This window comes from Erpetoichthys calabaricus, chromosome 16 (assembly GCF_900747795.2).
Source record: "Erpetoichthys calabaricus chromosome 16, fErpCal1.3, whole genome shotgun sequence".
Lineage (NCBI taxonomy): Eukaryota > Metazoa > Chordata > Cladistia > Polypteriformes > Polypteridae > Erpetoichthys > Erpetoichthys calabaricus.
In genome coordinates, this window is record NC_041409.2 from 5,836,445 (window position 1) to 5,859,575 (window position 23,131).

The following is a 23,131-nucleotide window of genomic DNA, read 5'->3' on the forward strand; positions in this document are numbered from 1 at the left end:
TCGTTCAGTTTAATTATGTTTCTTTCTAGTTAGGACATTATCAACGAAAGAAGACTCTATCATTGACCATTCTCTTGTCTATCACACAAGCACAATACAGTAACAACACATTTACATTAGAATGTTTTAATTGTTTTGCACAATTTATTATAGGAACTGCTTTACACAGAATGTATAAACATAATATTTAATATGTTAATGTCTCTTTGTATATTTAACAAATTGGTCACACAAAACTGAAACTTATATAAAAATATTAATTTAGTTCTAACATTTTGCCTCCAAATTTGCTTTAGAATACACTTTTTACAGCTCATTGAATGCACTGAGCATATATTATTCACCAATTGTTTTGAGTTTAAACTGAATCATTACCCATGAAAGAGTAACACAATTCTCATTTTTTGATTTGCAAACATGTTGCACGATTCTCGTTCATTTGATTTGTAAACTGAATATTACCACAGAATGAGTCACGTGATTCTTGAACATTAAATTCCTGAAGTGAATCACTGAATTATAACCCAAGAACAAGTTGCACAATTCTTGTTTACCTATCAATCTTGAACCAGGTGTCTTAATTATACATTTCTACTACATTGTCATGTTTAATGCTTTCAAAGAGGTTAGTAATATATGATGTGAATTGGAAGCATGTTTAACATATAATTTTAAAATTAAATATTATAAATATATGAAAATGTATTTTCAATTCATTCAAGAAGACCCCCACCCCCCAAAAAAAGTACAGTGTAACCTCGGGTCACGAACATCTCGGACCATGTACAAATCGGGTTACGACCAAAAAGTTCGCCAAACTTTTGCATCTGTTCACGACCACACACTCGGGTGACGAACAAGCCAGCTTCCCTTCCGGTTCGTACGCGCCGATGATTTCCGCATGTGTTCAGTCTCTCCCTGTGCAGCGAGCGAGTGAGAGAGAGAGAGAGGGAGCGGGAGCCCAAGCAGAAGAAGTAAACATTACAGAAGAAGTAAGTAAACATTTTGTTTACTATTACACTGTGCATTCTATGGTATAATTAACTATTTTTGTGCTTAAAAATCTTTAAAAATATATATATTTACAGTTAGGTCCATAAATATTTGGACAGAGACAACTTTTTTCTCATTTTGGTTCTGTACATTACCACAATGAATTGTAAATGAAACAACTCAGATGCAGTTGAAGTGCAGACTTTCAGCTTTAATTCAGTGGGGTGAACAAAACGATTGCATAAAAATGTGAGACAACTAAAGCATTTTTTGAACACAATCCCTTCATTTCAGGGGCTCAGAAGTAATTGGACAAATTAAAGAACTGGAAATAAGATGTTCATTTCTAATACTTGGTTGAAAAACCTTTGCTGGCAATGACAGCCTGAAGTCTTGAACTCATGGACATCACCAGATGCTGGGTTTCCTCCTTTTTAAAGCTCTGCCAGGCCTTTACTGCAGCGGCTTTCAGTTGCTGTTTGTCTGTGGGCCTTTCTGTCCGAAGATTAGTCTTCAACAAGTGAAATGCATGCTCAATTGGGTTAAGATCAGGTGACTGACTTGGCCATTCAAGAATTTTCTACTTCTTTGCTTTAATAAACTCCTGGGTTGCTTTGGCTATATGTTTTGGGTCATTGTCCATCTGTATCATGAATCGCTGCCCAATCAATTTGGCTGCATTTAGCTGGATTTGAGCAGACAGTAGTCTCTGAACACCTCAGAATTCATTCGGCTGCTTCTGTCCTGTGTCACATCATCAATAAACACTAGTGTCCCAGTGCCACTGGCAGCCATGCATGCCCAAGCCATCACACTGCATCCACCATGTTTTACAGATGATGTGCTATGCTTTGGATAATGAGCTGTTCCACGCCTTCTCCATACTTTTTTCTTGCCATCATTCTGGTAGAGGTTGATCTTGGTTTCATCTGTCCAAAGAATGTTTTTCCAGAACTGTGCTGGCTTTTTTAGATGTTCTTTAGCAAAGTCCAATCTAGCCTTTCTATTCTTGAGGCTTATGAGTGGCTCGCATCTTGCAGTGCACCCTCTGTATTTACTTTCATGCAGTCTTCTCTTTATGGTAGACTTGGATATCGATACACCTACCCCCTGGAGAGTGTTGTTCACTTGGTTGGCTGTTGTGAAGGGGTTTCTCTTCACCATGGAAATGATTCTGTGATCATCCACCACTGTTGTCTTCCGTGGACATCCAGGTCTTTTTGCGTTGCTGAGTTCACCAGTGCTTGCTTTCTTTCTCAGGATGTACCAAACTGTAGATTTTGCCACTCGTAATATTGTAGAAATTTCTCGGATGGGTTTTTTCTGTTTTCGCAGCTTAAGGATGGCTTCTTTCACCTGCATGGAGAGCTCCTATGACCACATGTTGTCTGTTCACAGCAAAATCTTCCACATGCAAGCACCACACCTCAAATCAACTCCAGGCCTTTTATCTGCTTAATTGATAATGACATAACGACGGACTTGCCTACACCTGCCCATGAAATAGCCTTTGAGTCAATTGTCCAATTACTTTTGAGCCCCTGAAATGAAGGGATTGTGTTAAAAAAATGCTTTAGTTGCCTCACATTTTTATGCAATCGTTTTGTTCACCCCACTGAATTAAAGCTGAAAGTCTGCACTTCAACTGCATCTGAGTTGTTTCATTTAAAATTCATTGTGGTGATGTACAGAACCAAAATTAGAAAAAAGTTGTCTCTGTCCAAATATTTATGGACCTAACTGTACATACAGCTCATACGGTCCAGAACGGATTAATTGTATTTGCATACAATCCTATGGGGGAAATTACTTCGGGTCACAACCAAATCGGGTTGCGACCAGAGTTTTGGAATGAATTACGGTTGTGACCCGAGGTTCCACTGTATAGGTTTTTATTGCTGATGAATCAAACAAATCAAATGAATCGATTCACATAATTGCATAGTCTGAAAAAAGCAAATCAGTAGAGCCAATCAGATGCCCATCACTATTGTCAGAATTCACTATCTGAATGACACCTCACAGCCCTTTCTCTTCAACTATAGTTAGAGGCCAGCAGTCTGTTGCAGTCCATTTTTCAATACCAACAGTTAATGTTTTAGATTTTCTTTGATTCATAGACATGGACCCAGTTGTATATTCATGGATTGTAGTCTGGTATGGATTTTGGTGACTAAACATTACTTTTTTACAGTGGCATGTTTTCATTTTAGGAGATATCAATTCTATGATAATTAATTTTCCAAGCACTAAGTTTACAAATATTGACATTGTTATTTTGTCTATCTTGGAGAGTTTTAAACTGAAAGCTAAAATCAAACACTTTGTTCCTTCTAAGCTGGCTGTAACAGACAAGTCTACAGTACGTGGTAAGCACTACAGAAGAACATATGCACTAAATTAGATTAAAATAAAAAAGAAATACTTTTGAAATTATTTGCATTCATTAACTTTGACAGCCTTCATTTAAACACACATTAAGTGTTACTGGAAACCTAAGCATAGCTGGCATAGAAGAGATGTGTATTTCTCTAGGAAATGAAAATTGCAGGATTAGCTTTTTCTTCAAAAGAAAGTGGAAAGAAGAAGAAAGAAGAACAACCAAGGAGCATCAAAATGGACACTACACACTACTGAGAAGCACTAAAAAAGAGAAAATTTATTGAGCGTGGGTGGTCACACGCATGTGTGAGTGTGTATGCCCTGTGACGGCCTGTCTCTTTCCTGCCTCGAGTTTCGTCCTGCCAGGATTGGCTCTGGCTCTTCATGAATGAGGACGTGGATTAAATGGGTTTGGATAATGGATGGGTGGATGAATACTGATTCCTAAAAAGAAACAAAGATAAATTTAAAAACGGTGGTCATTAACTCCGCTCATTATAATCTAGTAGCTGAAGCATTAGCTGGTAGGAGTAAAAAAAATGTCAGAGATGGAAGTCAAAATTGTGCAATTCCTGGAAAGGAGGCAACAGATAATTTATGATTGCTTAAAAATGCCATAAATGTTACCACAGAAAGCCATTGGGAGTTATCAATTGTGAATTTTGATGTTGAAAAAAGCTTTTGATAGACAGCACATGTGGAATGTGTTTCTAAGTAATTTTACGAGCTGCCTGACGATAAGTAAGATAAGAATTACTAACACATTAATGGGGCTAATCCTAGTTGAGCGTGGGGTTAGGCCAGGGGTGGGCAGATTCAGTCCTGGAGGGCCACAGGGGTTGCAGGTTTTTGTTCCAACCCAGTTGCTTAATTAAAATACAATCCTTGTCAATTATGTAATTTCATGGCTTGCTAGTTTAACTCTGCCATGTCAGGTCATTCTCATATCCTGGATTTTTTTTCCTTTCTAAGGATATCATCCAAATGATTTGAAGTCTAAAACAGGCGAGTTATTCTCAGTGCTTCACTTTTTTCTCTTCACTTTCCTTCCAAGTATTTAATTAAACCCAACAATGCATGATAAATACACACAGGTGCAAATGGAAACAAGCTAAATGGAGAAATGCTGGTTTCTTTTGTAATTTGCATCTTATTGCTAATAAGGAGCAATTAAAAACCGAGACTACAGCTGTTTAAGACTAAAATAAGCAATAAGGGTTCAAAATCTTAACAAGCAAGATGACTAAAGTGAAGCAGAAGTGTTACTTGAGCAATAAATGCTTCTTATTAAGCAATTGAGTTAGAACAAAAACCTGTAGCCACTGCGGCCCTCCAGGACTGAATCTGCCCACCCCTGGGTTAGGCAAAGATATCCCTTTATCAACCTCATGGTTTGACTGAGGCATAAAAACAAAGGCTAACACCATTCAACAGAATAAGAATATTTAAGGTGGAGAAATTTCAGGTCCTGAACATAATGCAAAAAGGAGCTGCTCAAATACAAGTTAAATATAGAAAAACCAAATGTATGTTGTGTGGAAGACTGAAATAAACAACAAACTCAAAATGGATAAAAAAAGAAATAGCAAAAGTATTATAGGTTTATACTGTCAGCACTGTCACATGCACAGAGTACAGTGAAATTCTTACTTGTCTGTGCTGAAGACCATGCAGGTTGTCTCCATGATTAGTGAGTATTACTACCTGACCACAAAATGTCTTCCTCACCTAAAATCATTTGTTTCCTTATCTGAAATACTGCTTTACGTTGAAACTTCTGCCTTTCATATTTGAAGAATTTCAGCACAACATGCCACTGCATTAGAGGCTGGCACAAACAAAATCTATGTTTTTAGTAAGGTATAGGATTAAAAAAATCACCAAACCTAAAGTAGCTGGGAAATCTGGAATGGATCGATGGGTGACTCTTCAGGTGGTATAACCCCATAGTTACCCCATCTGAAATGGTAACGGATTATCAACCACATGAGCTATTTAACAATCATACCCGTCTTGAGTGACTTTATTTATTAACTTCTAGTTCTCATTTTTGTGATGTTTGTGTGAATGAAATTTTTTTTTGCCATCCATCCATCCTCTTCTGCTTATCCGAGATTGGGTCGCGGGGGCAGCAGCTTGAGCAGAGATGCCTAGACTTCCCTCTCCCCAGACACTTCTACTAGCTCTTCCGGGGGAATCCCGAGGCGTTCCCAGGCCAGCCGAGAGACATAGTCCCTCCAGCCTGTCCTGGATCTTCTCCGGGGCCTCCTCCCGGTTAGATGAGCCCAGAACACCTCGCCAGGGAGGCACCCAGGAGGCATCCTAATCAGATGCCCAAGCCACCTCATTTGACTCCTCTCAGTGCGGAGGAGCAGCGGCTCTACTCTGAGCTCCTCCCGGATCACCGAGCTTCTCACCCTAACTTTAAGGGAAAGCCCAGACACCCTGCGGAGGAAACTCATTTCAGTTGCTTGTATTCCGATCTCGTTCTTTCAGTCACTACCCATAGCTCATGACCATAGGTGAGGGTAGCAATGTAGATCAACTGGTAAATTGAGAGCTTTGCCTTACAGCTCACCTCCTTTTTCACCACGACAGACCAATGCAGAGCCCGCATCACTGCAGATGCCGCACCGATCTGCCTGTCGATCTCCCGCTTCATTCTTCCCTCACTCATGAACACTTTTTGCACTTTTTGAAATACTTTGTTGTTATTGTGATGACACCATTTTGAGTCATATTTTTTGCATAGTCATCTCAATTTTGGGACAAACATTTTATGTTCTGGGCCATATCATTTATAGTCACTATACCTGTTGCAGGCCACGTGATACAGAGATCACATGCTGTAGTGTGTCATCATTGCCTGCCTATATAAAATGGAGGCATACAGCTTAAAAAAATAAATTACTTAATAAATTACAGTATAATTAAACCTCTGGCTTTGACCACAACTTCTGTTTAACATCACTGTCTCTAGCTTCAGTTGGTACTTGCTTGCTTTCCTGGTTCCTGTCTTCAGCTTTGATCCTGCCATATCCTTGATGTCCTTGTCCAAAACCTCTGTGTTACCTCCTAGTGATCTTCTTCCTTTCTTAATGGGATGGAGTGAGTTCAGCACAGGTATGTTCACTGTTACAACAACATGAGTGATAGGCAAAACTCTGCTGAATTTACCTCGCCTCGAGTTTGGTGAAAAGACAGAATGGTTTGGGAATTTTGGCCAAATCTTAGAAATGCATTGAAGTCAGTCGAGTAGGAGAAACTGGACTAATGGATTATAATTGTGCAGTGGTCATTTAAGTGTCCCTGAGGGCTAAGGAAGAGTCTGCCAATTATGCTGGACTAATTACTATGGCCAAGCAGTGACCTGAGCTGTGTTGTAGCCATGCTAACCAATGTGCTGCTGTGCCTCACTGAGATAACGTTATGTCACAAATCAGGCTGCATCGTCGTTTTCTTGAGCCGGCTTGGTTACAGAGAAAACTCACTTTCACTCAGACAGAGTTCAGAGAAATGCTGGATCAGTTGTGGTTACACTCAAGTCTCATATCTCAAGGTAATAAAAACCTTTATAAGTGTTTGACTGCGTGATGCACTTGGCTTAACCTGTGTGAGATGCTTGCCTCGTGTGTCATGTAGCCCAGCACCTCTGCAGGGAATCAGCTCTCTACAGGAAGCCTTTGAATTCTTTTAATTTCAGGAAGACACAAACGGACCTTTGAAAATGAATAAAGTTTGAGTTTTGCCTCTGGACCAGATATGCAACAATTAACAGAATTAAATATCAGAACAGTAAAATTTCTTGCAGACAGTAGCACAGGAGCAGGGAACATGAATTCACTGAAGCTTGGCAAAAACAAGATACAGTACATCAGTGATAATAATGATAGAATTTAATATCAGAACTAAAATTGATAGAAAACAAGAGGAGCAGGAAAATTTCCAGAAGCAGAAATCATGAATTCAGTGTGAGGCTTGCCACATAAGAGCTACAGAAAACCAGTGGGAGAAAACTGAGAATAGCATACAAGGGACTGCTCTAGTCCCTGGAATAGGCAGTAAGGAGCAGGAAATCTCCACTGATCCAGGACTTGCCGAATCCACCAGCCGAAACAGTAGAAGTTGCAGCGCCAATGACTTTACCAGGTACCCATTTTGATGCTGGATTTGTACGAGAGGGGCCGCTTATGCTCCAGCATCTGGGTGATGAAGGACTCGCACTCTGCGCTAACAAGAGTAATGGAGGGCATGGAAGAAGAAGAAGAAAAAGAAGAAGAAGAACTGCACACTGGCCACCCCTGGGTGTTCACTTCTATTCTCTGTTCTGTAGCTTGCTGACTATGAATCTATGATGCAAGGGAGGAGGATTATCTCTTCAGGGGCCTATCCCACCCAACATTGGCCACTACAGCTCTGTGATATCATGCTGGCCTCACAAATCATCATGGGGCTCAGGGGAAAAAAAAAAGATTGCCTAAGCTGGCTGCACGGCGAATTTTCAGGGGGAAAAAAATTGGCAAACAAGGTTACTAGCGAACACAGCAAATTTCACTGATCAACACTAATCAATACAGAGAGGACATGCAGGTGATGGGTGTATCAGAACAAGATGCAGAGGACAGAAAGATATGGAAGAAGATGATCCGCTGTGGCGAGCCCTAACGGGAGCCACCAAAAGACGAGGAAGAACACTAATCAATATACAGATTTATTAAACTTTATACATTTTGACCTTGATATATATAATGAGGTCCTAATATTAGCATGTAACCTGGCATTTATACAAAGTGATACTAGGAGCCTAAACTGAATACCACTTAAGCCGACTGAAAACTCCTAAACCTAATGAAAACTCCCAAAGTCAGAGAAGGGCTACAAATAATTATTATCCAAAATTCACAAATCACCTTTTACAAGAGTTCCACTATACATAACCTTCATTACACGGACCATTATATCATAAAAAAGACAAAGCATAGTTTTTTGGGATACAGAAATGTAATGCTTACATTTAAGACAGTAATTCTGTATGAAAATGAAATGTTAAGCCATGTTTACTCCTCTTAGCTCAGAATCAGAAACAGATCAGAATCAGATGTTCATTCATTCTAAACATTTACAAGGGGGCTTCGCCCCCTGCTCGCTTCACTCGCCTACCCCCGCCGTTTTGAACCCGTGCCCGCTGGGCAGCCGTAGTTTCAGACGCGCGTTGTAGGAGCTTGCGTTGTTTTGAACCCGTGCTTGCCCTGCTTCTGCGGTTTGAGACGCGCGTTGTAGGTGTATATCCGTCACTCGAGCTCGTTCGGTTTGAACCTGTGCCTGCTTTGCCTCCGCAGTTTCAGACGGTGGGTCGCGTTCGGCGTTTTGTACGATCCCAAGCAGCACATTATTCCTAACTTCACTCCGCAGTAGTGCCACGCACAATATGGCAGTGACGCCTGCGCCTTCACTACGCAGTAGTGCCACTCACAATATGGCGGCAACGCCTGCGCCTTCCGTATTATGTCGGGTTTTACCATGCTGTGTAGGCGCCTTTGCCTTTTGTACTTTCCCGCGCCTTTCGACGCGCGATGTAGGCGCCTGCACCTTCTGGGTCTGCCTCCGCTGTGTGGTGTGGACGTTTAATTGTCATTTTTTCAGCCTTTATATTCTGTATCTCGCTGTGCATGTGTTTCGTGGTTTTTTGAAGCTGTTGTATTCCAGTTTTCATCATCTGTAACCTGCTCTCCATGTGTTTGGCCACATTCTTTAACTTCTTTATGACGTTTTACTTTGTTTCCTACTCTGTCTTTTATTTCTGACCTCGCTTTATCCCGCTTGCGGCATGTCAGACTGTTCGTAGTCTCTCCCGTTTCACTCTGGGGATGGGGGCTTTGTGTGGCGCCTGCGCACTATGTCTCCTGCGTCCATATCCGGTTTACCAATCTCGGTTAGTAATATGGATTATAAATCGCTGCATATGTATGTTCGTTTTAAAAACATTCTTCACTTTGTGTCTTGCTTTTCCAAAAGGTGCACAGTAATACGAGGGACGTTTAAAAAGTTTCTGCACTTTTATATTTTGGTTAGAAACGGTGAAGGCGGGAAGAATAGTAATTGGGCATTAAAAAGTTGGTATGACGCTGGAAAAATTGCATCGCAAACGAAGGTGACTATGTAGAAAAGTGATGTCATTTGTTTTTGGATTTCTTAATAAATAGAGTTAAAAAAAGGTGTGGAAACTTTTTGAACGTCCCTCGTAAAATGTACCTTAAATGCGACGTCCATTCTTACAGGACAATTTAGGTAGCCTTTACTATTTTTAAGAAGTCTCTCTCACATAAGGCATGCCTTTAACTGCGGGTGAAGGCTCTGAAGTTTTCCTAATTAGTTCATTTAAAGCAGCTAAAGTATGTGAAAACCAGGTGTAATATACTTCACTTTACATGCTCCAAAGTGAAATATTTTGTCATTTTGAATTCTATCAATCAGAAACACTAACATCAAAGGTCATAAAAATCAGTACTTACGTTCGGCTGAAAGCTGGATCCATAATTCTACGCTGATGGTACCAGCGATCATGGTTTATGTCAGTCACAAGTCCAAGTCCAAAAAATCTTTGTAAAGAAAGAAAGCATTGTTAAATTCTCAGCAAGAATTAAGAAAGACTTTGAAAAGTATATATATATTAATCTGTTTTGTGTTATCTAGTAGACAGGGGAGCTTTTCAGCCTAGATAAGACATACAGTCTGGTGTAAGAATGTTGAGCCTCTCTACAGCCGTACATTAAAGGCCATCATCTGTCTGCATGGACCACACCATTACGGCTCTGTACTTTATATGGATGGCAAAAATGGCTTTCAGGGCCAACCTATATAAGCCATTTGTGCTCCACTTCATGGCATATTACAGTTCAAGCATAGGGGTCTCATTGCGTTTGTTTGCCACATCAAAGGGCAGACAGCACCACTGTACTTTCCCCGCCAGAGGAAGATGACTTTTCTGATATTCATGTGGAATTTCTTCTACCTTAGATCGAACAATTTCTATTTAATTGGTAGATCATCCTATTAAACTGCACAATTTCCTGTTTTAGTGAGCATATACAGTATATTCGGAATATATCAATTCTTTTTTTAATAAGGTGCACTTCCATGAATAAGCTTCAAAAAACCCTTTAGAACATTTGCCGAGTTGTTCAAGGAAATAATACCAGAGGGAGCAAACCAAAACAAATAACATTTATGTCCACTCATATAAAATGTCAGCGTGATCAAATGAAATGGTAAAGGCTTGACTGAAATCACAGTTTGGTTTTTACATAAGACTGTACAACTAATTAAGTAGAATGTACACTGCACTGTGAAGGAGGAGAACACACATCCCAGGTGAGACAGGGAAATATACATTACCCAGACGGGAGGCCAGAGCGGCGATGACAACGTATTGGCCTCCTCCTCCTTAGGATCCCTATGTATCGATAGAGAACACTGACAGGGGAGGACCTCCCTACTTTTCTTATGGCCCAGAAATGTTTCCTAGAGGATATGATGTGGCACTGAAAACACCCCCGGGTCTGGCATAAAAGGAAGCCCTGCTGCCAAACATGAACGAATCAGAGTTGGGAGGCAGCAGGCAACACTCAACGGAGGAGAAAAGGAGGAAGAACTGGTGATTTATTATTCATTTATTGTATTATTGTGGCTTACGTCAGGAGAGGATTGTGGAAAGTGTCTTGGGAGAGAATAAAAAGCCTTCATTTTATCCTACTAATTTGTGGTGTACAGTGATCCCTCGCTATATCACGCTTCGACTTTCGCGGCTTCACTCTATCGCGGATTTTATATGTAAGCATATTTTTATATATATCGCGGATTTTTTGCTGATTCGCGGATTTCTGCGGACAATGGGTCTTTTAATTTCTGGTACATGCTTCCTCAGTTGGTTTGCCCAGTTGATTTCATACAAGGGACGCTATTGGCAGATGGCTGAGAAGCTACCCAACTTACTTTCTCTCTTTCTCTCTTGCGCTGACTTTTTCTGATCCTGACATAGGGGGTGTGAGCAGGGGGGCTGTTCGCACACCTAGACGATACGGACGCTCGTCTAAAAATGCTGAAAGATTATCTTCTGTGCAGCTGCTTCATGAGTGACATGCTGAACGGTGCTTCGCATACTTAAAAGCACGAAGGGCACGTATTGATTTTTTTATCTGTCTCTCTCTCTCTCCCTCTCTGCTCCTGACGGAGGGGGTGTGAGCTGCCGCCTTCAACAGCTTTGTACCGGCGGTGCTTCGCATACTTAAAAGCCAAACAGCCCTATTGATTTGTTTGCTCCTTTGAAGAGGAAGATATGTTTGCATTCTTTTAATTGTGAGACTGAACTGTCATCTCTGTCTTGTCATGGAGCACAGTTTAAACTTTTGAAAAAGAGACAAATGTTTGTTTGCAGTGTTTGAATAACGTTCCTGTCTCTCTACAATCTCCTGTGTTTCTGTGCAAATCTGTGACCCAAGCATGACAATATAAAAATAACCATATAAACGTATGGTTTCTACTTCGCGGATTTTCTTATTTCGCGGGTGGCTCTGGAACGCAACCCCCGCGATGGAGGAGGGATTACTGTACAGTGATCCCTCGCTATATCGCGCTTCGCCTTTCGCGGCTTCACTCTATCGCGGATTTTATATGTAAGCATATTTAAATATATATCGCAGATTTTTTGCTGGTTCGCGGATTTCTGTGGACAATGGGTCTTTTAATTTCTGGTACATGTTTCCTCAGTTGGTTTGCCCAGTTGATTTCATACAAGGGACGCTATTGGCAGATGGCTGAGAAGCTACCCAACTTACTTTCTCTCTCTTGCGCTGACTTTCTCTGATCCTGACGTATGGGGATTGAGCAGGGGGGCTGTTCGCACACCTAGACGATACGGACGCTCGTCTAAAAATGCTGAAAGATTATCTTCACGTTGCTACCTTCTGTGTGCAGCTGCTTCGTGAAGCGACATGCTGCACGGTGCTTCGCATACTTAAAAGCTCAAAGGGCACGTATTGATTTTTGACTTTGTTTTTCTCTCTCTCTCTCTCTCTCTCTGCTCCTGACGGAGGGGGTGTGAGCTGCCGCCTTCAACAGCTTTGTACCGGCGGTGCTTCACATACTTAAAAGCCAAACAGCCCTATTGATTTGTTTGCTTTCCTCTCTGTTTCCTTTGAAGAGGAAGATATGTTTGCATTCTTTTAATTGTGAGACAGAACTGTCATCTCTGTCTTGTCATGGAGCACAGTTTAAACTTTTGAAAAAGAGACAAATGTTTGTTTGCAGTGTTTGAATAACGTTCCTGTCTCTCTACAACCTCCTGTGTTTCTGCGCAAATCTGTGACCCAAGCATGACAATATAAAAATAACCATATAAACATATGGTTTCTACTTCGCGGATTTTCTTATTTTGCGGGTGGCTCTGGAACGCAACCCCCGCGATGGAGGAGGGATTACTGTATTGCTGGGTCTGTGATTTGGGGCTCTCTGGTGCCTCCTTGTGGTCTCAACTGCTAAAGGACTTGCTCAGATTATCCAAAGGGTGAATTACTGAAGGGCGGCACGGTGGTGGGGAGTTTGCATGTTCTCCCCGTGTCTGCGTGGGTTTCCTCCCACAGTCCAAAGACATGCAGGTTAGGTGATTCTAAATTGGCCCTAGTGTGTGCTTGGTGTGTGGGTGTGTTTGTGTGTGTCCTGCGGTGGGTTGGCACCCTGCCCGGGATTGGTTCCTGCCTTGTGCCCTGTGTTGACTGGGATTGGCTCCAGCAGACCCCCGTGACCATGTAGTTAGGATATAGCGGGTTGGATAATGGATGGATCACACAGACATATTTGCTTGTTTGCAAATAATATGCTTTTAACAATTAAATTCTATAATCTCAGAAATAAATTACAAAAATGTACACTGCTATTACTGAATGACAAACAGTATTGAATTAAATCTTTGTATTACAGCATTCAAAGTTAAGAAAACGAACAGGCAAACTGCAAACCAATATCTGAAACCAAGATCTTCCTGTCACAGGAGCAGATTGAAATCAAGACAGTTTTCACAAGGCCTGGGAAAACATGAAGTTGTGGCTTTCAGTCATGGATACAGAAACAAAAGGAACGATGATTTACAGTATACACTGCACCTACTGTGATTGAAGGCTCATTTACTTCAGGGGGCTTAGCATTATCAACATCATTCAAGGCTTCATTGCTTTGAAATAAAATCCACTTAGATTAGTATGGCGGCATGGACATTATTTATGATCAAAAGGGTCCGCAGTCCTCCAGGGCATGCGCATAAATGGCCAGAGACCACCCAGAAGTGACTAGCAATGCATAAAAATCTTGGATAAAATGCTACTGGGAATAGATTTCCTGCAAAGATACTGGGGGCCTTATTTATAAAAATGTGTGTGGAATGATCCTAAATCTGAGCATACAGCATGATTATTTCCATAAAGATTTCATAAATGATTTATAAAAATTTCCTGTACATGAATAAATATTCCTAGATCCTCCACTCCTGGCCTGTTAATAAATAACAAATCACCTTAAATTTGTGTGCATGTGAACAACCACACTGTCTCTACCCAAAGAAAACCCTAAAGAATCTTCATATGTTTGGATATAACTCCATATAAATGGCAAGAAATCGCCCATCATTAAAAAGGCAAGTGAATGCTAAGTTCAGGAACAAAGAAAAATCTCTCTCCAAATGACATAAAGGTCCCGATGAAAGAAAAAAAAAAATTTATTTGGCATCCTAAGCACTGGAGTTACTGGAAAACCACTGTATACTACTTGCCAAGCTGTGACATTAGTGCTCAGTAAAACAGGCGACCAAAATCTGGCAGGCAAGCAAAACTGGAGTAAGACTGGCCTGAGATTCTCCCATCCTGCCTGTGGGTTCTCTTTGGAAGGTTGCCTTTTGCATGTAACTTGTACACTGAGAGATTTTGCACCTTCACTGGAACAGTGAGATCATGCACATTAGAGAACTTAAAGCATAAGTTTGGTATTTTTTAAGTGAAAGACACATGACCAGCTCCCCTGTGCCCATCACACAATATCTGAAAATAAAGAAAGGTGATGGTCTAAGTAGGGTTGATCTCTCTGGTCACCAAAACATTGTGACGGTGTTCTTAGAAAAAACAGAAAAATCAACAATTATGGAAATGTCTGCTGTGGCAGAATGAGAGCAGCAACAAGCCATGGAATTAAATAACGGGTTTAATTAACAGCAAGAATCAGCTTTTCATTAAGAGACTGGTTGGAGTTTGAAATCCCAGCTTAGCTGGTCATCAGTCTGCTCGTTCCACATCTCATTTCTGTTTGGCTGTCATTTAATGAAGAAAGGAATACATTCAGAGGACTGAATCCTTAAAAACAGGGCTATTAAAATGAAGGGAAAAGGAGTTAATTAGCAGTGAAAACTGGTCACTGATTAGGAAAAGGGTCAGAATGAAAACCTGCTGCCACTGCGGCCCTCCAGGCCAGGAGTTTGACACCCCTGCTCTAGATTGCCTCTTTTTCCTGCATGATTTGTCTCAAAAACTAAGCCACATTTTGCCATAACAGGCTTAACCTTCGAGTTTGGTATTTTTCCATCCTCAAGAAACTGTGACACACAGACACACACCCATCATCGATATAGCGATGTTTTTGATATCAAGAGACCTTAAAACATTTGAGATCCATCGAAAATGGGAGACTGAAATTTTTGATGAATCTAAAACTTTCACTCTTCAACACAGACAACAGGTTATGGTGGGACAGGGTGCAAAGCAAAAAAGTGATCACTGCTTCACTGTGATCACTGTAGATGCATGCATGGATGGACAAAGAATTAATTTCAGGAGTCTAGCACAGAGGCCTCACTTTAGGACTAATTTTTAAGTCTCACTCCTGCCTATCTTACAATATTTCATCCCAAACCTGTCCACACCCTAACAGGTTTGATTCCATGCCATCTTGTTCCAACTGAGTGTTGATCTAAGCTGTCTAGCTCAGATGGAGTTTTTAGTCCACTTACAACTGTAACCCATAGGATAATTTGCTACCAATGCTAAATGTGTGACTCTAGCTAACTGTGATAAATACACTGGGCCTATAAGCTACTACTGGTTGACAAATTCTTCCTTCGTATGCCAAACTGGGAGATGACTTTGTGTCAGTTCTGTGTGTTGACTGTGAAGGCAGTGTCTACAGTTGGTAAGACTGAGGAAGGTGACAAGCTATGGTTGCTATTAAAGCCAATCAGGATTACAAAATTACTCAACAGACAAGCTTCTGCATTCTTCAACTGACTCAGGGTTTTTGATAAATGCAGGACTGACATTGAATTAGACAGTCATTTGCATCCATTTGCTTAGCAATGTCACATTACATGACATTTTCAGCGATTTTCAGTTATGGCCTTCATTTAATCTTAAAGTTTGGAGGCAGTCAGTGACTTTGTCTAAATAGTCCATGACTTGCTGTGATAAAATCGGAGGCTAATTTTGTCTTTAGTCACAGAGGCAGGTTCTTTGTGCATGAGAGCCGACAACCAATGAACGCTTACCTGGAAGTACAATACATATAATGCAGCGATGAGGAACAAGGATAGTGGATGGATCTCACAAACACAAAAGAACCTTGTCTGTTTGATATCTCATGTTTTTTACGTACCGCAAAGGAATGGAAAAAGGAAAGAAAGGGGTAGGGAGTTCAGCTGAACTCGCCATATCTGTCAAACCTTTGTACAGCACCGGCTTTGTCAGGAAGCACATTATCTGGAAAAGGGGCAAACACGACTGTGCTGGAGTGGTGGCTCTGAGGCTAAGGATCTGTGCTGGTATCCAGAAGGTTGCCAGTTCGAATCCCCGTCACTGCCAAAAGAGATCCTACTCTGCTGTGCCCGTGAGCAAAGCCCTTAACCTGTAATTGCTCCAGAGGCGCTGTACAATGGCTGACCCTGTGCGCTGACCCCAAGGGGTATGCAAAAACTAACAAATTCCTAATGCAAGAAATTGTATAAGGCGAAATAAAGAACAAAAAAAAAGTTATCATGTACTCGCTAAATTTGACATGCTCTGTGATTTTCAGCCATGCAAACTGACATGGTCTGGCAATGAGATCAGTAACTTCATTCAGCAAGTCTGACACACCCCATGACTAGAAGTCACATAATGTGATATTAGCTTTTTTGGATTGATATAGTAGTTTCCTCTGTTTTGAATGTCTTATGTGAGTCTATAAGGGTACATGGTTACTGTGCACATTATAACAATAGAAGGTCAGTTCTGACATAAGACAGAATTGAGAAGCCAGAACGTGCCAGAATGGCCGGATTTAATATTCACTCTCCAGGCTCATCTCATCTGCCTTGGCTGTTCTGTAATAAGCATATCAATAAGCAGATTTATTTATTTTTTTTTTTTTAATTTTATTTATTAATTTTATTGTAATCATTCCATACAAATAGATCAATTTATCCAAAAAAGAATTGAAGACAAATCAAACCCCACCCTTGAGAAGGAGAGCATGGCCAAAGGAGAATTACTTAGGGCTTTTTAATAGGGCAAAAATAATCAAAAGAAAGGAAAAAATATATATAGGTAAATAAAAAATGGAGAAGGGAAAGAAATGCGGAAATAATTATTTCTTCTTATTCTAAAATATTATTGATTAGATCCTGCCAGGTTTTGAAAAAATTCTGTACAGATCCTCTAACTGAGAATTAGATTTTTTCCAATTTCAAATAATATAAAACATTGGTTTCCCACTGACTTATCAGAGGAGAGTTAGGATTCTTCCAGTTTAACAAAATAAGTCTGCGTGCCAAAAGTGTAGTGAATGCAATCACCGTTTGCTTGTCCTTCTCCACTTCAAGTCCGTCTGGAAGAACACCGAACACAGCTGTTAATGGGTTAGGAGGGATTGTGATACCAAGGCTGTCGGAAAGGCACTTAAAAATTTTGGTCCAAAATGATGTTAGTTTGGTGCAGGCCCAAAACATGTGACCCAGTGAGGCAAGAGCTTGGTTGCAGCGTTCGCAGGTTGGATCTTGCCCTGGAAACATTTTGGACAGTTTTAAGCGAGACAGATGAGCTCGATATATAATTTTAAGTTGAATAATTCTATGCTTTGCGCATATGGAGCTCGAGTGAATTCTCTGCAATGCTACCTTCCACTCCTTTTCTGATATATTGATTAAGAGATCTTTTTCCCATTGTCCTCTTGGATCTTTGAAATGAAGGGACTCTAATAAAATTTTAAATAATGTGGAAATGGTGTCTAATTCCTCGAAATTGAGCAGTATTTTTTTCAGCATGGTGGAGGGTACGAGATGAGGAAAATCGGGCAGTTTCTGTTTAACAAAGTTTCTAATTTGAAGATAGTGAAAGAAATGTGTAGCTGGGAGGTTGAATTTGGAACGTAATTGTTCAAAGGATGCAAAGATATTGTCTATATAAAGATCTCTGAGCAATTTAATCCCAAATCTTTTCCAGGTATTCAAAACTGGATATGTTTGCGAGGGTTGAAAGAGGTGGTTTTCCTGCAGGGGTGCCACAGATAAAAGATTTTCCATCTTAAATTACTTTCTAAATTGGTTCCATATTCTGAGTGAGTAAAGCACAATTGGGTTATTAGTATATTTGCGATAACTTGCATTTATTGGAGCGCAGAGCAGGGAGTATAAAGAAGTACTACAGGATTTTACTTCTATTGTGGACCAAGCCTGTGCATGTTCATTTATTTGTGTCCAGGTTTTTATGGCTTGTATGTTTGCTACCCAGTAATAAAACTGAAAATTAGATAAAGCCATGCCACCTTCTGCCTGAGGTCTTTGTAGGGTCGCTCTTCGGATACATGAGTGCTTTGAGTTCCAAATAAATGAGGTTATAGTTGAATCTAATTGCTTAAAAAATGATTTATTGATATATATTGGAATGTTTTGAAATAAAAAAAGAAGTTTAGAAAGGATATTCATCTTAACAACGTTAATTCTTCCGGCTAGAGTGACATGAAGGGTTGACCATCTATGCAAGTCTTGCTTAATTTTTTCCATACAGACGGCAAAATTTTGTTGATAAAGAGCTTTATGTTTACTTGTGACATTTACCCCTAGGTATTTAAGCTGATCTGCTATGGTAAAAGGTAGGGTGTCCAATCTAATATTATATGCTTGTGAATTCACTGGAAAGAGTATACTTTTATTCAGATTAATTCTGAGGCCAGATATCTTTTGAAATTCTGTAAGTGCTGTTAAAACTGCAGGCACAGTATTTTCTGGGTCTAATATATATAAAACCATATCATCTGCATGTAGAGAAATTTTCTGTTCCAGTCCTTCTCTGATAATCCCCTTTATCTGATAAGAATTTCGACAGTGGACCGCAAGTGGTTCAATGGCGATTGTAAACAGCAGTGGTGACAAGGGGCATCCTTGTCTGGTGCCACATTCTAGCTTAAAGTAATCTGAACGAATGTTGTTAATACAAACTGAAGCTTCTGGATTGGTATACAGTAGTTTGATCCATGCACAAATATTCGGGTCAAACCCATATTTCTCCACTGCAGTGAAAAGGTAGTTCCATTCAATCATATCAAATGCTTTTTCTGCATTTAATGATAATAATATCTCTGGGGTGTTTGACTTTGTTGGTGAATATATTACATTAAACAGGCGTCGGAGATTGGAAGATAAGTGTTGGCATTTAAAAAATCCAGTTTGATCCTGTGATATTACCGAGGGCAGCAGTTTCTCCATCCTTCTAGCTATAATTTTTGAGAGTATCTTAACATCATTATTCAGGAGTGAAATTGGTCTGTATGATGCACATTGTAACAAGTCCTTATTTTGTTTAGGAAAGACGGTGATTAATGCTTGACGAAAAGTTTGAGGTAGAATTTGATTGTCTCTGGCTTCTGTAAATGTTGCCAATAAGAGGGGAGCTAGCTGAGTGGAGAATTTCTTATAAAATTCTACGGGGTAACCATCAGGGCCTGCTGATTTCCCGCTTTGAAGTGACTTATAGCATCTAGTAATTCTGATAGTATCAGAGGTTTATCCAGTTCCTCAGCACTTAAAGCATCTATTTGTGGTGTCTGTAATGTATCCAGAAATGCATTAGATTGTGTGTTGTCTTCTTTGAACTCAGTAGAATATAAGATTTTATAATAATCTCTAATTATTAATAAGCAGATTTCTAATCAGTTTTCACTTCTGGCTAAAAAGGACAATAGCCTGCTTACAAAAATTAGTTTGTGCATCTTTTTGATAAGATTAAAACATGGAAGTATGAACATTGTGTCGCTCATTAGTGACAGTCTGCAAAAAAAACAGTTACCTTTCTAATTGGTCACACATATTGAAAGCTTACTTTATGCAGCAGAATGCTCAAAACTTGATGTGATACGAATGTGCAGTGAGTCTGGCAACTTTTTGGTTATTATGTGGAAAACAGACACTGCCTGTGTTTCACAATCAACAATATTACACTTTTTATGTCGTGTGCTGGAGGTGTGACTCTCTGTTTCTGTGATTTCATTAGCTTTGACTAGGAATCCAGATTATTAACACACCACTCTTGATTTACTGGCTGACACTTAACAGATATACAGTACACATCAGTGCCATAGACCACTGCACAAAGCCTTTAGATTTATATTGATCTACAATATGTTTTGGTTGTGTTTATGACATTTGTGTAATTGGTTATACATTGTCACACACATGGACATGGGAGGCAGCTAAAGTGCTTGAATGACAGTAATTCCGAGCCAGACCGGGAGGTAGCGGAGTGCACTGACTCTTTCTCTCGCTTTTCTATAGACCGTTCACAGGAAATTCCACCTGACCCTGATGATGTCATTCCTGGTTCCGGCCCCTTGGACGTCACTTCTGGGTACGAGCCTATAGATGAAGACCCTTCCAGTTCCTGCCCCTTTGATGTCACTTCCTATATTTAACTTTAAAGCCGCCACCTTTCGTTTATACCCTCAGTTCTGTTCTGGACTCTAATCTGTACACATCAGTACAAACCTTTAAACCATTTTGCAGCCAGGGAATAAAATACGGATTGTTGCCCCAAAACTTTGTGTGGTTTCTTTGATTTTGTGACAACATACATAAATGTAAAAACAATGATTTTACACTTAGTGAAAACACTTAATATAATTTTGTAACAGTGTGAAAGAAATCCTTCCATATGTCGTAAGATGATAGATTATTACAAGATATGACAATCTATTAACTTGGAATAAAAATAATTAAGTAAGAATATACAAGAAACATAATATTTTAACACTGAAATGCAGCAAATACCAAAAAAGTGGAGAAAAAGTACTGAAAATTAGTTTATAACAGACAAAAACTCAAGATCATTCACTTCTCAAAACTTGTATATGTCTGACCTGGTGACTTTTGAGTACTGAAATGTTAAATTAAAGCAGCGCACAACAAATATACATTTATCTGACATTCCTACAAACTAGTGATGCCTACCTCTGTCGGAACAAAGAAAACAGAAGCTTGTAACTGTTTGGCTCCTTTGTATACTTCTGTGACATCAGAAGCTCCTAAACAAAGGAGAACAACATTATACACAAACTGAATAAAATATGAATTTAACAGAAACAGGAATTCATAGAATTTATAATAACACATTCTAGCTATGAATTTGTTTTTGAAGAATATAAATAGTTACCAAATTAAAAAAGAAAAAACTTAACTATGAATAGATAAGCAGATTTCAGGAAACAGCACTACGGTGCAGCAAGAACCAAATAATCAAAGCTGGGTGTCTGTCACCAAGTGTTAAATCAGAAACAACAATGGTGGATCAGAGAGGCCTGCTGATATGCTAAGTTTATGAATCAGGGCATCCCTGAGGTTTTGATTAGTGGTGCTGAGAGTGAGCTACTCTTAGGATAAGAAGGGAAAATCAACATTATTTCGGGAGCTTTTTTCTGATTTTTGTGTGATATTTTTTATTATATGATGTTGCTAAACATTTAAAAAAAACTTTACACATTCCCATATATAAAAATAGTATGGTCTGATCATGATATACAGTACTACAAATTCATTTTCTTTCCTGACCCTCCTAAACTAATATGCAGAAATTTACTGCGCAAAATCCTTCTTTAATAAAGAATAATTGATGGGTTTAAATTTTCTAGGCTTACCTTAACTGCCTCTGGACTGGTCACAATCAGAAACACCTGGTTTAGCATATTCATTCGTACAACTGGCCCATATTCTTCAGCCCTGAAAGATAACAACCTGAATGTGAAAGGAATCACATAGATGTATATATAATTTTACAAATTTCTACTACAATTGAGAATACAAAATTAAGTAGATTTGAAAATGTATTTTTTGTATAGTAGATGTGTATGTCTAGCATAACTTCTATGAGCACGCTTTAAGCTAACTGAAGGTTGTAAGCAGGTGGGACCCTGTCCTAGCAGCACTAGAAATGAAGTTCCATCTATCAGTATTAAATAGTATCTCATCTATCTGTCTAGTGTAGTCGCTGAAGTCGGAAAAACAAAGGGAGACTAAAACACCAATTTAAAATAAAAAGCAATTTCTTTATTCTTGGTGAGGGGAAGCAGGCTTCCCGCCTGCCAGCTCAAGTTGCTACTGACAGGTCAGATCAGACAACCTGCTCAAAAAAGGAAGTTAGCTCAGTTTTATACCAGTTTGTTTGCTAAACAAAAAGAGGAAGTATGTCAGTTCAATTTGAGGTCACGCAGAGTTTGCAAGTAGTTTAAGATGACACAATAAATCAGTACGTGCAGAAGAACACGGTAGTCAGCATGTCCAAAGTCCCAGGTTCCCCATCCAAATTAGGCTATGCAATTCAGCTATGGCTAGTTTTACAGAGACAGCACTTTGCAAAATATGTACTTCCCTATTCTTCTGCACCATCAGGATTACAACACTTCAACGGCTATGTGGCAGTTACAATTTAAGAATCTTTACTCAGCTTATAAAAGGATTGATGTTATACTGTCGGTTAATGTAGAGCACATTCTTATTATAGCTTACATTTCAGTTAATAATGTTTTTTCTTTCTCACTAGCTATCTATCTATTAGTATTAGGTAGTTTCCTATCAATCTATCAGTCAGTATTAAATAGTATCTATCTATCTAGGCACAAATCAGGAATCAGTATATCAAAGCAGTACCAAAGCAGGGCATCTTTATATAAAGTGTTCTGCACCGTACAAGTAGGCTTGCATGTGGGAAGGTATGCAGCATGCACTTCAGCTTCCATTTTGTCTTGTTCTTTCTTATCTATTTGCAGTTCTTGTCTTGTTATTTCCAGGTATTTTTTGTCATCTATACTAATTAATAAAAGGCAAAGCCCTCACTGACTCACTGACTGACTGACTGACTGACTCACTCATCACTAATTCTCCAACTTCCCGTGTAGGTGGAAGGCTGAAATTTGGCAGGCTGATTCCTTACAGCTTACTTACAAAAGTTAGGCAGGTTTTATTTCGAAATTCAACGCGTAATGGTCACAACTGGAACCTCTTTTTTGACAATATACTGTAATGGACGGCAGCTCGATGGCCTTGGGAGGCGGAGTTGAGTGTCACGTCATCACGCCTCCCACGTAATCACGTGAAAAGACTGTGAACGCAGTAGGGAGAAATGAAGGAAGAGCCGCAAACAGCGAAGAACAAAAAATTCATTAAACAATTGAGAAGGGAGTGAAACAATAAGAAGCGAGCGAGTGA

General features: G+C 39.7%; 1 protein-coding gene across 2 annotated transcripts in view; it reads right to left on the reverse strand.

Moving 5' to 3' along the window:
* Window positions 1-23,131, reverse strand: part of LOC114666458 (cholesterol 24-hydroxylase-like) — an 80,571-nt gene that overhangs the window by 27,946 nt on the left and 29,494 nt on the right. For both annotated transcript variants that reach the window (XM_051920168.1, XM_028821335.2), the window contains exons 3-5: window positions 21,565-21,646; window positions 20,882-20,955; window positions 9,888-9,974 (exon numbers count right to left, since the gene is read on the reverse strand). In XM_051920168.1, the coding sequence (XP_051776128.1) occupies window positions 9,888-9,974; window positions 20,882-20,955; window positions 21,565-21,646 (243 nt within the window). The remainder of the gene's footprint in view (window positions 1-9,887; window positions 9,975-20,881; window positions 20,956-21,564; window positions 21,647-23,131) is intronic.